At 37.9% G+C, this 15541-nt stretch overlaps 1 protein-coding gene across 1 annotated transcript in view; it reads left to right on the forward strand.

Moving 5' to 3' along the window:
- The window catches only part of ALK (ALK receptor tyrosine kinase), a 693943-nt gene that overhangs the window by 652906 nt on the left and 25496 nt on the right, over nucleotides 1-15541 (forward strand). Inside the window, exons 20-23 of the mRNA XM_063289507.1 lie at nucleotides 6138-6324; nucleotides 10889-10979; nucleotides 11981-12045; nucleotides 12869-12998. Coding sequence (XP_063145577.1) covers nucleotides 6138-6324; nucleotides 10889-10979; nucleotides 11981-12045; nucleotides 12869-12998 — 473 coding nt within the window. The remainder of the gene's footprint in view (nucleotides 1-6137; nucleotides 6325-10888; nucleotides 10980-11980; nucleotides 12046-12868; nucleotides 12999-15541) is intronic.

Genomic DNA, 15541 nt, shown 5'->3' on the forward strand with positions numbered 1-15541 from the left:
TTTTCTCCAACACCAAAATTCAAAAGTGTCAATGCTTTTTCCATTCTATTTCTTCCCAGTCCAACTTTGTGGAATATTGAGCAATAGTTTGCACTCTCTGTTAAGTCTCCTTTCTCTGGTATTGTATGTAGACTGACCTCTTCCAATCTCTTGGCTACTATGTCATTCTCCAGATTTGCTGGCATAATTTAGTTAGGACTGTTACTGATTTTTCTTCTGTTGCTTGCCTCATTTCTACAGATATTCTATCAATTCCTTTAGGCTTCCACCTTGGTAATGATTGGGATGCTGATCTAAAATCATCTTCTAGCGCTAGAGATAAAAAGGGAATATCTTCTAAGATACCTTGGATATTGACATCTTTACTGTACAGAATTTCAGTGTACATCTTCCAACTTGGTTTGATCTACTTTAAAATAGTTACTATTTGTCCATTGGTATCCTTTAGTGTACCAATTCAAATTTGAAACCTCCTCGTGGGTTTGGAGATTTTTTAGAAGACTTTCCTTGTTTTTCCATGTCTGTTTCCATCTTAAATGTCTTTACAGATGACATTGTAATACTGTTTCTTATCTCTTCTAACTGCTCTCTGAAATTCTTTATTCCTTCCTGAGATCTTTGTCTTTCTTGGCTTTAGCTTCTCTTCTTTTCACAATTCCCACTGTCTGTTCTGACATCCTGTTTGCTTTCTTCTATTTCTTGATCTTTGGGAGTCTCTCATTCATCCTTAATAACTTTGATTTCATTCCATAGTTCCTATCAATGAGGTTTCCTATCAATGAGGTTCAGGACTACAAAGTGATTCCTGTTGTTCTCCTTGAAAATGGTGAGTATCTAGTCAAGATCATACCATGGAAACTGTCTAGCTTTGTTCTACTACTTTAGCTTGACTTGGAACATCCACGTGTTCCACAGTTAGTCCCTGGCCTCATTGCTATTATAATTGAGCTTTTCTACATGTCTGTATCAATAATATAATCAGATTTTTGTGTACTCCATCTGATGATGTCCATGTATGTAAGCATTGTTTTGGTCGCTTGAAGACTTGTTAGCAGTAAAGAAACAAATAAGTCAGACTGATAAGTCAGTCTCCTACTTTATTTCTTTTTCCTGGGCCATATAGTCCAACTACATTTTTCTCCTTACTATTTCCAACTTTGGATTCCAGTCTCCAACCACAGGGGACATCTTACTTGCATATGTTCTGTCAATTCCAGCTTGAACTTGACCATAAAATTCATCAAACTCCTCTTCTTCTGCACCAGTGGTTGAGGCATAAATTTGGATAACCAATATATTAAAGGGTTGTCTGCAAAATCTAATTGATATTATTTGGGCATTGATCTCTGTTATATCCTTCCTGACCATGAAAGCAATGTGATCCTTCTTTGTTTTTCATATCCTGAGTAGTAAACAGTATGAACTGAAGATGTCCAATTCCAGTCCATTTCAATCACTGAGGCCTAAGATGTCAATCTGGTAGATTCATTTCATCTTTCATTGTGCAGAATTTTCCCATGTTCAAGCTTCTTGCATTCCATATTTCCACTGTGACTTTGTCTTTGCAGCTTCAGGTTTTTTGTTCTGCATGACAGCATCAGCAACCAGAGATCCCAAAAGCTTTAATCTAACTGCATCATAAACACCAATATTACTCTGAAAGATCCTCAGCTCTTCCTCAGTAACATGTTGAATGCCAGCTGACTTAAGGGGCCCATCATCCGGCACTATATTGTCATTCACTTTATCTTGTCTATCTATATGGTTTTCTTGATAAAATACAGGAGTGGTTTACCATTGCCTTCTCCCATGTTGTATGAAATGGATGCCTTTGCAGTTGTTACTAAATAATAATCTGCCTTGCTGCTACCCAAAATATGTACCTGCTTGTTTTAACTAGTCAGCTGGGATGATGTTCATAGCTTGGGTGACCCTGCTGGGAGTATATACTCTTTCTGTCCTGTACACTCCTGGTGTTCTCTGCTTATCCCTTCCTGGAACATACTGTTAATATGTTTTTCTACTACAGATTAAGGTTACTATGGTAACTAATCATTTTGGCTGGGAGAAGAGGTTGAATTTAATTGTCCCCTTTTCAGTTGTTAATTGTTGCACTGGGGTGGGGAGAAGAACTTGCCTGAACTTGTTTTAGTTTCAGTTTCCCTTCTGTGTAGGCTTGCAGAGAATGTGCAGCTGAGAGAAATCTCTCCTCTCAGCAAACAGCCTTTAAATATGTTTGTTTTATGTAAATAAAATTATTTTTTATAGAAATGCCTGGTGTGTGACTTTTCTGATCTCTCCTGGGCCAAATGCTTTCCTAGCACTCTACTAACACATACACCCACCTTTGCCACAATAAGGCAGCATAGCAGGACTTGAGGGAGCAATGCGGGTTCTGCTATGTTTTGACTCTGTAATTTGGTGCCCTCAAGATGGTCATGCTTGGTGGTATTTCTGTGACTGTAATCCCAACAAATTTCAGTGGCACAAGGTTGGGAAGGCTGCTGTAGGTGATCTATCCCTGACCTTAATTGATTAAATGACATGGAAAAGATAGTACTTATTTCAGTTATTTTAAATATTGATGCAAGTTAGAGCCAGTTGTATAAGGAAGATTTTATAATTGATTGCAGTTTATTCTAGGATAATAGGAAGCTGCCTTATACCAAATCAAATCAGCAACATATCTATCTATATAATTTTCTACATGGATTGGCCCCAGTGTTCCAAGATTTCAGGCTAAAGTTTTTAATTCCCTACCCAGGACCTTATGTTTACAAAGCATATGTTCTCCCACTGAGCCATGGCTCTTCTGGTTTCACATACAGAAAATTCACCGGTCCGCAGGCTTTTAAATAACATCAATAACATATATATTCTTTCTTTGGCTGGCACCATATTAATCACACAGTACTTTCAGTAAGCAATTTGATGTGTTTCTATATGAGCTATGTTCATGATTTCATGTCAGCCAAAAAGTAACTTGAGGAATGTATGACAAAATGTGGCATCTTCATTGCAAGTAAAACTGTGAGCAACAACCTTAAAACCATTCAGATATATTCTTCACTGTGATCCTTATAAAACTATACAGAATAGGCCAGCTCTATAATTCTTCTTATTGTGGTTGGGAAGGTGAGAATGTGCAACAGTGATTTGACTAGGATCATCTTATGGAATTAATTAGAGATGCAAGACTCAAACCTAGAAAAATAGGGTCTTGTTACTTTGGACCATAAGATACAATTCCAGGACTGGATCAGGCGCATGAGCTGATAGATAGTCATCTCTTCTCCAGATAGCCAATAGATTAGATGCAAATTCTGGAGCCAGAGCAAATAAAATAATTAATAAATACATTTTAATTACATCTTTAGAAATTAAAGAAACACTATATGTGTATGTGTGCAGACTGATATATTTTCTAGCTGCTTCCCCCTCGCCCCCCAGACACTAACTTCTTATACACTCTTCACAAGATTTTGAATGAATATTTCATTTGACTTTTAAAAGCCACCAACCTGTGTTGGGACACAATATAATTGGTACTCAAATCCTGTCCCACTTCTTGCATATTGCGTAGTAATTTATCCATTGAAACGGAAATATGTCTCTACAGCAAAATCCATAGTACAGCACAGGGTTAAACTGCCCAGAATCAAGAATGTGCTGTGGGAAATTTTGTGCCCAGTTCCAATTACTCTTTCAAAGTAACTTTTTACATGTCCAATTAATTTTCATCTACATTCCACCTCTCCCCCGTCCCCACCCCAACACATAGCATGTATTGCTCCCACAGGATTTTGAAAGGTTAGAATGGAGACTAGCTGAAGTCTGAAGTCCATATAAAGTTATTTATTTCTTTTAAAAAAAAAACTTAAGAGCTTTGCAAAGCCAAAATAGTATTAGAAAACTAGCAATGAAAATAGGCTCAATTTTTTTTAAAAAAAACACTATTGGCATTCTTTGCACACATGCCCTTATTTTCTGTTCTGTATTAATTAACTCAGAGTTCAGATGAGAAAATACTTATCAAAATTGAGGAAGGGAGCCCAAACCCTTGCATGTATTGCCTGCTCCCACAAAGAAGTGAGCAGGAATATCATTTCAGTTTCGCTAGGTGGGAAGGGGGGGAAATGCATTTTAGGAAAGGGCAAGGTACATTCATCCTGCAATAGATCTGAATCTTTTTAAGGCTCTTTGTCATTCAGAGAAGGCCAAGTTTAGAACATTAGTGATAGTTAATACCTTCTATCAACCTGATAGGCATATAAAGGTATTCAGGGCCCAATGCAAATTTGAGAGCATCTTGGAAACAATCTTTCAACAATGGGAATGATAAGCATTAAAAATTTCTAACAGCACTATAAGACAGACAGACAGACAGACAGTATCATCTTATCCTAAGGATTCCAGGACTCTATGAGAAATTATTAAAGATGGTAAGTTCCTACAGTGAGTCTCCTGGGTCTAGGTTTTGGGCTGCTGAGAGCAGTAGGCTCTTTTGGAGAGTAACAACCAAAAATAGAGTTCAAAGGATATTCCATATCACTGGAAACAGCTTTCAGGACTTCACAGAAAAAAACAGAACATGAGATCATGCTCAAAAGCAAATGACAAGCTGGACCTCTGAGGTTCAAAGGAATAACAAAGAAAAAAATTGTAGTAGTTGGTAACTCCCTAATCTGATATGTGCCAACTAGACAGGCTGACTTATGAAATGTGCTGTCTCTTAAGAGCAACTGCCAAGATACTTCAAGACAGTTTTAAGGTATCCTTTCCTGCTCTGCCTTGTAGGGGCAAACAATGTGACTGATAACCATTATTGTCACATCACCCCTGACTCTTGAACATTAGAAAGAAAGGTGAATCTGCCAGTAAATAGTTCCACATTATTACTCATTGATTAGATCCAGCTGGACCCCAGTTGTGGACACCACACTGTAAGAAGAATTTGACAATAGAGTCTGCAAAGGGCAGCAAAGATGATAAGGAGAATTATAAAGGGAGGCTGAAGTAACAGGGAATATTTAGCCCGGATAAAAGAAGGCTGTGGGCAAATATGATAGCACTCCTCAAATACCTGAAAGGATATCATACAAAAGGTCTGTTTATCATATTCATTTCCAGTCAGGTAGAGATCATAGAAAACATCTGTCAGATCTGTCATCTCAGAGTGTAGAACAAGAAATAATGGTTTTAAGCTACAGGAAGGTAGGTTCCAGCTGAATGTCAATAATACTTACTCCTTATATTAAGAGCAGCTTGACTGTAAGACCTATTACTGAGAGGGAGTATGAGTTCCTCTGCATAGGATGTATTCAAAAGAAATTGGACAGCCATCTGATCAGAGATGCTTTAACTTCAACAGCCTAAATTTTCCTACCTAACTCTATGTTGTTGTTGCAACATCTCAACTAGAGCACAACTGCTTTGAGCATCCTTGCAGATGACAGTTGGATTCAGGTTTGAGATAAACATCTACCTAAAACAATAGCTTTAGCAAGATGACTGCCTTTCCCAGGAGTGTGTTTTCAAGGAACTGCAATACTATTTCTTCTAGCATCTCCTCATTCTGAGCTGCTGACAAACAAGCCTTCCAACTTTCCTGTTTCTGGGAGGGCTGTCACTAAAAGATAGCAGCCACAGAGGTGGCTTAATAGCTATCTGCAGCATTAGCTGCAAGGGGTTCTGGTTGCTAAGAAACTCTGAAGCACTTTGGACCTCTCTTCTCCCATTTGATTAGGTACATTGAAGGGCTGGCGATAAAATCAGTTTTTATTTCCATTATAATTATGATAATTTGATGGTTCACTGCTGAATGTTGATAGCAAACTATTGAAGATCTCAAATCTTCAGCATCACAGAAATCATGTGCAAACTCTGGATTAGTCACCTCTGATATAAATGATTAGAAGCCTCTAGTCATGCCAGACCCATTATATCACTGGACAGCGGTCCACTTAAAACCTTTTGCTTCATCCTCAATATCTCACAAATAGTTATTGGTGAGTACATAGCCTTGTTCTACAAGTCTCACCCTTGCAATCAATCTGAACAGACAGTCCCCATGTATCTTCATGTGTTTTTAACACTTTATGGCATTTCTCAGTCCCATATCTTATTCTCTTTTCTAGTGTATCGGCGGAAACACCAAGAGCTTCAAGCTGTGCAGATGGAGTTACAGAGCCCTGAGTATAAGCTGAGCAAGCTGCGTACCTCCACAATTATGACAGACTACAACCCCAATTACTGCTTTGCAGGGAAAACTACTTCCATTAGTGACCTCAAAGAGGTGCCTCGGAAAAATATTTCTTTGATAAGGTAAACCAATCTGCCTGCCTTCTTTATGCTCACACCTACTCTACTAGAAATGTGGGCAAGCCGATTCACATGTGCACCTTTTGCATGGTCTCAGAAGTCACACAGTAATCCTTATTCACAAGCTTCCAAAATTGTACTTTTAAACAAAGTGGAGAATAATTGAAATTTGAATTCCTAGTCTGATCTAGCAGTTCTTAAGTCTGACTGTTAAATCTACTTCCTGTGGTTGACTGAAAGGGTTAGCTTAGAATTCTAGGAGTTGAAATCTACCCATCTTAAAGTTGGTGAGGTTGAGAAACACTGCTTTAAGCTTAATACCTTATGAAGAGTTATTGGCAGCTGCAAGGTCATTTTGACTTGTAAACTTACAGGGTGATAGTGCCTGATTGCTGGCTTGCCATGTGACCCTGATTCATGAAGAAAAGCAAAACATCAACCACAAACCTCAGAGCCTTAATCAAGTGTCTGGAAAGTACAATACAATACTGTACAGGCACTGCTCCTAATGTATTGTATCTAAACAGGAGGGGCATGAGAAGCAAAGCAAAAACTTTACCATGTGGCTTATTTGATTCTTGATGGGGAAGCTTACATAGGATCGGCTAGAAGGCGCAAGCTTTTCTGAAGACGTCTTAGAATCAGACTAAACATCAAGTAAAAGATATAGGTATAAGATGAGCCCTACTGGCAGAGTCCAGCCATCTCTTCCCACAAAGCCTATTAGATACCTGTGAAAGTTTCACAAGCAAGATACACATCCAGTAGTGTTCCACAGCAAATAACATATAAGTCTCTTAAGCAGGTGAGAAGGGTGGGGGAATTTGTATTGGGAAAATATAGCAAAGGGAAAGGAGTTTTTACAAAAGGAAAAAAAAAACTTCCTCTAATACTACTCCATTTGGGCTCCTCAGAAGATGCTTTCAGTTTTTTTAAAAAAAAAATCTGGGAGGAAATGCCTATCACACACACACACACACACATGCGCGCATATACAGAGAGAGGGAATGAGAAAGTCACAGATCTACTGGTTTCTTCTGATTTTTAGGGCAACTTGCTGATGAAGAGAGGTGCTACCCTGTTTTCTGCCAATGATGTCCTGAGTTAAATATTGTTAGTAAATGCCACAGGATAGTACAAAATTATAAAGCTTCTGGCTCTTCTGCTTGAACTGTGCTTAGTTTCCCATCCTCTCCAGACCACTAACTTTGACAATTATCCTTTTTATTTTGCTTTACAGCCAGCATGCACAAAATAAGCTGATATTTTCCTTAGGGAAAACCAGCCACAGTAATGTTCACCTTGTGAGAAGCTGCATTCTGAAAATATGCAATATTCTAGGAACAAAAGTATCACTATTTAAAAATAAGAGCAAATCAAACCCTAAAACTTCCACAGAAACTGGCTTTAAGTTAGCTATAATGGCATGGCTAATCCTGTACAGTTAAAGGTTAGAGGTCTCAGATCAATTCTCCTACAGCCAATTGTATCTACATAACATAGCTCCATCTCCTGCCTTGCTGTAATGGCCTACTGCTGCCAGGCACCTTCCCACTAGCCCTGATATGAGAGAAAGATAGGGTTCTCACAACCAATCTACATTAGTGGCAAGTAGAAGATTTTTAAAAATGTTAATAATGAAATCAACTCTATAGTTCCACTTCATGATAGGACAGAATTGAAATATACTGTATAATTAGCAGAATCAGACTTTTCTTTCTCCTTTCTGGTTTTAAATAGGCATGTACAAAACATTCAGTGACAAAGGAGATTAAAAATATAGATCATGACTTAAAAGGATTTCCCATTTTAAAAAAAAGAAATAAAAATATAAAGCTTTAGATAGACTACAAGGAGATGCTGGTCTGCTCTCAGTTTAGAAGTAATTGTGCTGTAAAGAGGTGGCAAGTTGCATAAAATACACCATTATTGAGCTTGTACAGAGAAAATAAATACCGGGGGGTGGGGGTGGGGACACAGAAAAGTCCACCTCTTCTTCTACCCTCTTTCCCTTAGTTTGTAGAATAAAAACTGGCCATAGTTGCTTGGACTGAATTCGTTTTTTTGATATTGTATTTTCCCTCCATTGCCTTTCTTGGAAGGGGGCTATCTCTGATGTTCCCTGCTTTGGGTTTCTTGTTTTTTTCCTTGCTGTTTCCTGCAGTTTTGAAGTGTGATTTTTATTCTCCCTGTCTGCAAAAGCAGCCAAGCTTTACAGTTCCTACACAAGGGGAGGGAACTCCCTTTCCCCTTGAATACAAGCAGCCCCATGTATTTAAAAAATGCCTGAAAAAGTTTCCAGATATTTCAACTCAACGATCCCTATATATGTTGTGCTTCTGAACCTATAAACTACCTCCTGGGATTTGGATGCTGCTGCACATACAATATTTTTTACATCTTTATTAATTGCATTCTGGAATGAACAGTGACAGAAAATCTGTATAATGAGCACACAGGAGAAAATGCATCATAGGAAAGTGTATGATTTATTTATTGGTTCATTTTTTAATTTTCCTAAATAATTAACCCTCAAATCCTCTTTATTAAAATTGTCCAGTGTCTAGAGCAATAATGTTTTGGCCCACAGTTAATCTACAGTGAATCTTACATCCAATATAAAATGATTTCTTTCCACTTTAAAAGCCTAACAGGCTAAAACTACAACCAGAAGTTTGTAGCCAGCAACTGCAAGAGCAGTTGACACAGACATCAACGTGGTCACTTGGATGGATGGCATATGTCAGGAGGGACACAGGATGAATTTGACTTGGTTCATGCTTCTGTACCACTCAGCAACTTTTTAATGCCATCAACTGTAGTTTAATCCTGAATATCTGGGTTGGGAATTAGTGGCACAAGATGAAATGACTGCATGACACAGCCTCCATCCAATTCCAAACTTCTTTGGTATCTTCCACTTGATCCAGTAATATGAAATGCCATGGGCCACAGGCTGAACAGAAGATAATACTGTGAGACATCTCTTTGCTCCTTGTAGCTTTTATACTATAAGGTCCCTCCTCCTTGGTTCCATCTTCTCTTTTGATGTTCAATACCTTCTTGAAGCTGGTAAGATTCAAACTTTGGTTAAACATGCAGGATGCAGATGGCCTATTTTTCTTTTCTAATTGTAAAATAAGCAAAGTAACAATCCACATAGGGTCCACAATGCAAAGAAATATTTAAATCTTTCTTATTAGCTGCTTGCTTCCTGAAAACTGACTCTGTTCATGGAGGCTTAAAAAAATGGGGGGGGGGGCATTTTCATTGGTGCCAACATTGACAAGTTCAGCTGCATTCTACTTATTAATTGTATTGTTTAAATGGTCCCTGAATGGAACTATTGGAGAGAGGTGTTGTCATGAAGCAATCACAATGTGCATATTGTAATAACATTAATTAGGTTTTAAGATGTCACAAGACTTTGTGGGGGGGTTGACATTGTTGACACTGCTTGCTGGTTTGTTTTTCTTACATTGCAAAAGACTAACATACCTACCTCTTTTGGAAACTATGGCATCCTATTTCCCTACTTCTCCTTTTTCCACCTAATTCACTGGAGGCAGTAAAAATAATGAACCAAAACTGAGCGTTATGATTGATTAGATGAGAACCAATAAACTGCCAATTAATACCTCATAGTTTCACAATATTTTTAGGCATATCCAAGAGTGCCTTCTACCAGCCTTGGCTGGCATGCCAAGTTGTGTCACTTGCATCTGTAATCTAGCTTTTGTTACCCAGATTTTGGTAATTTCTAAATTATAGAATTATAGAATAATATACCATAATATATTATCCTTGGGACTTCCATGGGAAAATGTGGAAACTGCAATTATTTCAGATAACTGGGAAATAGGCAGTTCTCCTGTGTTTAAATATATGCACTGTCTTGGTTCCTGCTTATTTCAGGATCCATTTAAACTACTGGCTTATCTTTCAAGGTCTGTACAGCTTGAAGGAATAACAAGATCTAACATTTCAGGGGAAAAGATTCTAACCTAGCTTACATCCTGCTATGCTAGGGGTTTTTTTAACCTGCAAGGATGCTTTACTCCATAGAATATTTAAAAATGGAGATCACTTATAGGCATATGAAATAATGCATCCATTCTAGCATTGAAAACCATGACTGAGTCTCATACATTTTAAACCTGAAAAATGCAAGCATATATTTTTCATACTTGATAGGGATACACAGATGTTGTTCTCCATCATCAAATGTTGCCGCTCTTTTGTATATAACAGCTGCTGGTTATCTTCAAATGACTGAAGAAAGGCAAGCAGTGGTATGATTATGTGGGCCTAGTGAAACTGGCTCCTCTTTTTAATATCTCTTAGAACCTCTCTTGAGTAGCTCCTACATCCAACAGTAGTATTGAATTAAGAAATATCACACCATTTACATAACAGTTCATTGCAGTTAATGGAACAACAGGTCTTTTCCATTTGAATATTCTATAGTATATATTCAAGAGCTGAACACTTTACAACATAGAGTATATTGTATTAATTGGACCATTAGATTATATTAAAATCTTCTTCCCTTTTCTGATCTTGCCAGGGGTCTAGGCCATGGAGCTTTCGGGGAAGTGTATGAAGGTCAGGTGATTGGGATCCCCAGTGACCCCACTCCTTTGCAAGTGGCTGTAAAAGTAAGTGGGGAAATCATTGGTGGGACAAGTCTGCCTGGTGGGACATATCTCATCAAAGAAAGACAATATGGCTAGGTTCATTTTCTAGTTTCTCTGAGGGAAGAAGAATGAATGTATTCCTGATTATGGATACTTGGAGGTGGGAAGAATCCAGAACTGTCACTCAGATAATTATTGCTGAAGTTCATAAAAATTATTTAATGTTAATTTACAGGCATGTGTTTGGAACTCCAGTTCTTTAAAGTATAACTGATCCCAAGCAGGAAATACACTACCTTTGGCTGTCTTCCCTTCTCTAGCATCCTCCAGATGTGTTAGCGTTGTGGTTCTCATAACTTCTATTTCTGTGGCTAGTGTCCATGCTGGTTGGGAATTATGACCATTGTAATCCAACACCTATAGAAGCTACCCATTTGGAAGGCTGACTAGTACTTTTCCTATTCTGCATCCATATTCTGCCAAGGTTCACCACCCTAAGTTGTAGATGATGTGCTTACAGAAAGCTGACATTATTCTTCTTATAATAGTAGAGTGATGGAGGCAAATGTTTGTGGCCATTACTGTCTGAGACAAAGTTATTAATCCAGAGTTTTTCTGATAATATGGCATCTTTCCCAAAGCCGGCTGGGTGACCTTGGGCCAGTCACTCTCTCTCAGCCCAACCCACCTCACAGGGTTGCTGTTGTGGGGAAAATAGGAGGAGGAAGGAGCATTAGGTGGGTTCGCCACCTTGAGTTATTTATAAAAATAATAATAAAGGTGGGATAAAAAAAATCTAATAAATAAATAAATAAACTTGGAGTTTCCAAATGGTGTTGGACTACATTTCCCATCATTCTTTCCAGAAAGCTAAATAGTCATCAGTAATGGGAGTTTATAAAGATTCAAGAGAAGCTGGTCTATCAGAAAGGAGGCATTTCTTAGATGGCCTAGAATTGTCTTTGGAGCGGTAATTAAAACACTTTCCCCACTTCACTTTCCTTCTCTTCTTTCTTGACTAGACATTACCAGAAGTTTGCTCAGAGCAAGATGAGCTGGATTTCCTGATGGAAGCTCTTATAATAAGGTGTGTTAATTCAAAGTGATCATCAGCTTTTCCACCTCAAACGCACGTCTACCAGTATTAAAAGCACTGGTCATTTTCCCCCTCCAGCTTTTATACAGATGAAATCACATACCATGCAGTCAAATTGTCCAAGGAATCATGTTTCCATTATTTTCTTCAAACCCTTGCTATCAGCCTATAAGTTATATCAGGAACATCATCCACAAGAGATGGGGCTGAGACTATCTCCTAAGTGTATCACTGAGACTAGTTTGTTAAAAAAATCTCTTTAGATTATGAGGAACCCCTGAACTCACAGAGTAGTAAAGAATAGCATTTTTGCAAAGCGCGTGTTGGCTTCCAGTGACAGCAATAATTTTGTAGCTGCCACCAAAGTATCGTAAGACTAACTATCTTCACTATTGTCCCAAAATTTAGAGAGGAAAGGAGGAATAAAGTACCTAGAAACTATAGATAATACTGTTAAAGTGCTCATTTGTGGGGTGTGGGGAGGAAGAGTGTCATTTCATTTCATTATTTTATTTTATTTTTCCATATTAAAAAAATCACTGACCAAAGAATTATTTTTTGACTTGCAATATTCTTCTACAGTCCAATCCGACAGCAGTTTACTTTCAACCACCAGACTACATCGATCAGACTTAACACAAATATTGATCTGCGACTTTTGTAATGTCCACTGTGGCTAAATGTGATGGGCTTTGAAGTCCAACACACCAGGAGAGCAAGAGGACTAAAGAAGGCTGGGTTAGATAAACAACTCACAAGGCTCAAATGTGTGTCTTTTACATTAAAAGTTTGTTTTCCTTAATCTTCCTTTCAGCAAGTTCAACCATCAGAATATTGTACGCTGCATTGGGGTGAGCTTACAGGCTCTGCCTCGCTTTATTTTGCTGGAGCTCATGGCTGGAGGAGACTTGAAATCTTTCCTGCGGGAGACACGGCCAAAGCCGGTAAGAGAAAAATAATAGTTCAGTGTAGCCTCAGCCTCCAGCTCCCCTTGAAAGTTTTTCCTAAATTAAATGTAGCCTAGATCTTTTCTGCTAATATGGCAATGTTTGCTTAAAAAAAGACTTGGAGCTGCAGTGCCACCATTTCCTTACAAGGATTTTTAGTACTTTGATGAATTAAATTGAGCAGGTCTTATGTTGTTGGCAGGGCAGCTGAACAACAGGTTGATTAGGTGAACAATTCACCAGCAATTACTCTGAAGGAAAGCTGATGTAGCATACATTTAGGAGCAACTTTTAGCACATAAAGTGACCAACTTTAAATCTGCTACTGTTGACGTGTTGCTGATTCAAAGAGTAGCCTGTACTAAAAGAGATGACCCTACTACTACTCTGTAATAGCATGGACAAAGGGGGGGGGGCAAATTCAGCACTGACAAAGGGAATTCAGGGAAGTGACAACCCGGAGGGCAGTAGGTTGGTGAAGGCTATTTTATCAGTTGTCTCAGAAATTGTTTCCATGTTTGCCAACTAGGATAAAAGACTATTTAGAGTGGACTATTGCTGGTGATTCCAAAGTTGAACTTTCAAGGTACATAGGATTATTTCTCATGCATAACAAAACAGCACTGCTTATATAAAATCAACAAGATATTATTCCATTGTTAGGGTTGAAGTGTCGCCTCACAATTTGTGTTGCTGTCCCTTCTCCTGCACTGAGAAATGTACCATAAGAATTAATTGAAAAAGATACCAAGATATCTGAAGGTTGGTTGTCTGTGTTGATAACATAGTAGCATGTTGTTTTTAAATTACTATAGAGTCTTTCCCATTACTGACCAGCACCTACTACATATAATTAATTTGTTTCTTTTGACATGCAGAAAATTTACAGTATTTAGTGAATAGTGTCTGCCTTATCAAAATTCATTCAATAAATAATGGTTCTGATAGCATTATAGTTCAACCACAGGGAAAAGAAAAACAATCCAACAGATTTTTAATCAACAAAATAGATTAATGGAAAGTTGTGCCATTGGAACCACTAAAACATATTGTATAATAGAGTTTTAAATGGATGTGGTAGAAAATGTAAGAACTTTACTGAATACTACCAAAGATCCATGTAGACTGGCATCTTTTTTCCAATCACAGTCAAGCAAGTTCTTGTAAGGAATTAACAAAGCAGTCTCAGAGGCAAAACTTTCCACTTTCACTCCCTCAATAATTAGTATACTGTCTCTAAATATAAAGGTTCCCTCATAGAGATCCATAAATCAACAATTCCTTATTATTTCAGAATGGCCATCCCCCATACCTCTAAACCATGATATAACACAAATTCTAGGAAGGAGGAGATGAGGCAGAGGAAAGCAAGGATGAGGATATTTAGGATGGAATATTATGCCTGAAATCAACCAACCTAGTGATTAACTATTGTCCATTAGCCAAGTTTCTCCAGCTCAGAGCTGTCTGTCCTTTCTGAGCCAATGGTACATATGAAATTTTGAGAGCTATTATGAGCACCTTCATAACATGGCAGCCATGATGGATGTGCCCAGTTCCTACTTACCAGAAGACAAGCTGGTCAGATTTCTCTAGCCTTACAGGTTGCTCTCTACCATTCTAGCACACATTTCTGGAAAGGTGGGCATGCTTCCAGACAAAGGAGTTTTGCAGCATCCATAGTTCACAATTTATTTATGAGGTTTGTGAAATATTATCCTTCACCTAAATTGCTTTGCATGAGAAAGGAAAAGTATGGGGTCCCTTTCTATTGTTTTTTTTCCCCCTAAACATGCCTCCAAAGAATAAAGCTTATGTTTTAGGTTTGTAACATGCTACTTTCCTATTTATTTTCTAATTAAAAGAATTATTTAATTAAAATCAGGTGGAATATGGGGCAAAGAAGATATATACAAGCATATTAGAATATGTGTTTACCACAATGTCTCTAATTCTTATCACTGCTTATTTTTCTTTAGTTTTTTTCAATTTTTAAAAGGTTCATCTTTAAAAGTTAAAGATCACTGATGCAGTTCATCAGCTGCATCAATCTAAGAATATTGTTTAAAAGCAAGCACAACGTATTTCTTATTTTCCAATAGAAATACTTTTAAATGTGTGGAAGACTGCAGTCAACAAATGTATTATTAGGAAATTCATTTTGAGGAAATAAAATTGAAGATAAAATTGAGCATAATGTTTGATTATAGGATGGGCATAGATGCAATTGCTCCTGATATTAGATAGAAAGGGCCACCCCATACTTTTCCTTTCTCACGCAAAGCAACTTAGGTGAAGGATAACATTTCACAAACCTCATAAATCAATTGTGAACTATGGATGCTCCAGTTTTATCAAACTGGAGGACTCTCCATTGGTTGGTTGATTGGTTGAATGTTAGACAATTGTTGGTTGTAGGTTTTCCTGCAGCAGACTAACTGGACCATCTCTCTAGAATTGTTTGAAGTGATTTCAGACAATCAACCCATCCCTATCTTGAAGCTCTCTCAACTCCTTAAATCTTACCATCCTTTGCCAGC

Source organism: Candoia aspera, chromosome 1, assembly GCF_035149785.1.
Source record: "Candoia aspera isolate rCanAsp1 chromosome 1, rCanAsp1.hap2, whole genome shotgun sequence".
Taxonomy (NCBI): domain Eukaryota; kingdom Metazoa; phylum Chordata; class Lepidosauria; order Squamata; family Boidae; genus Candoia; species Candoia aspera.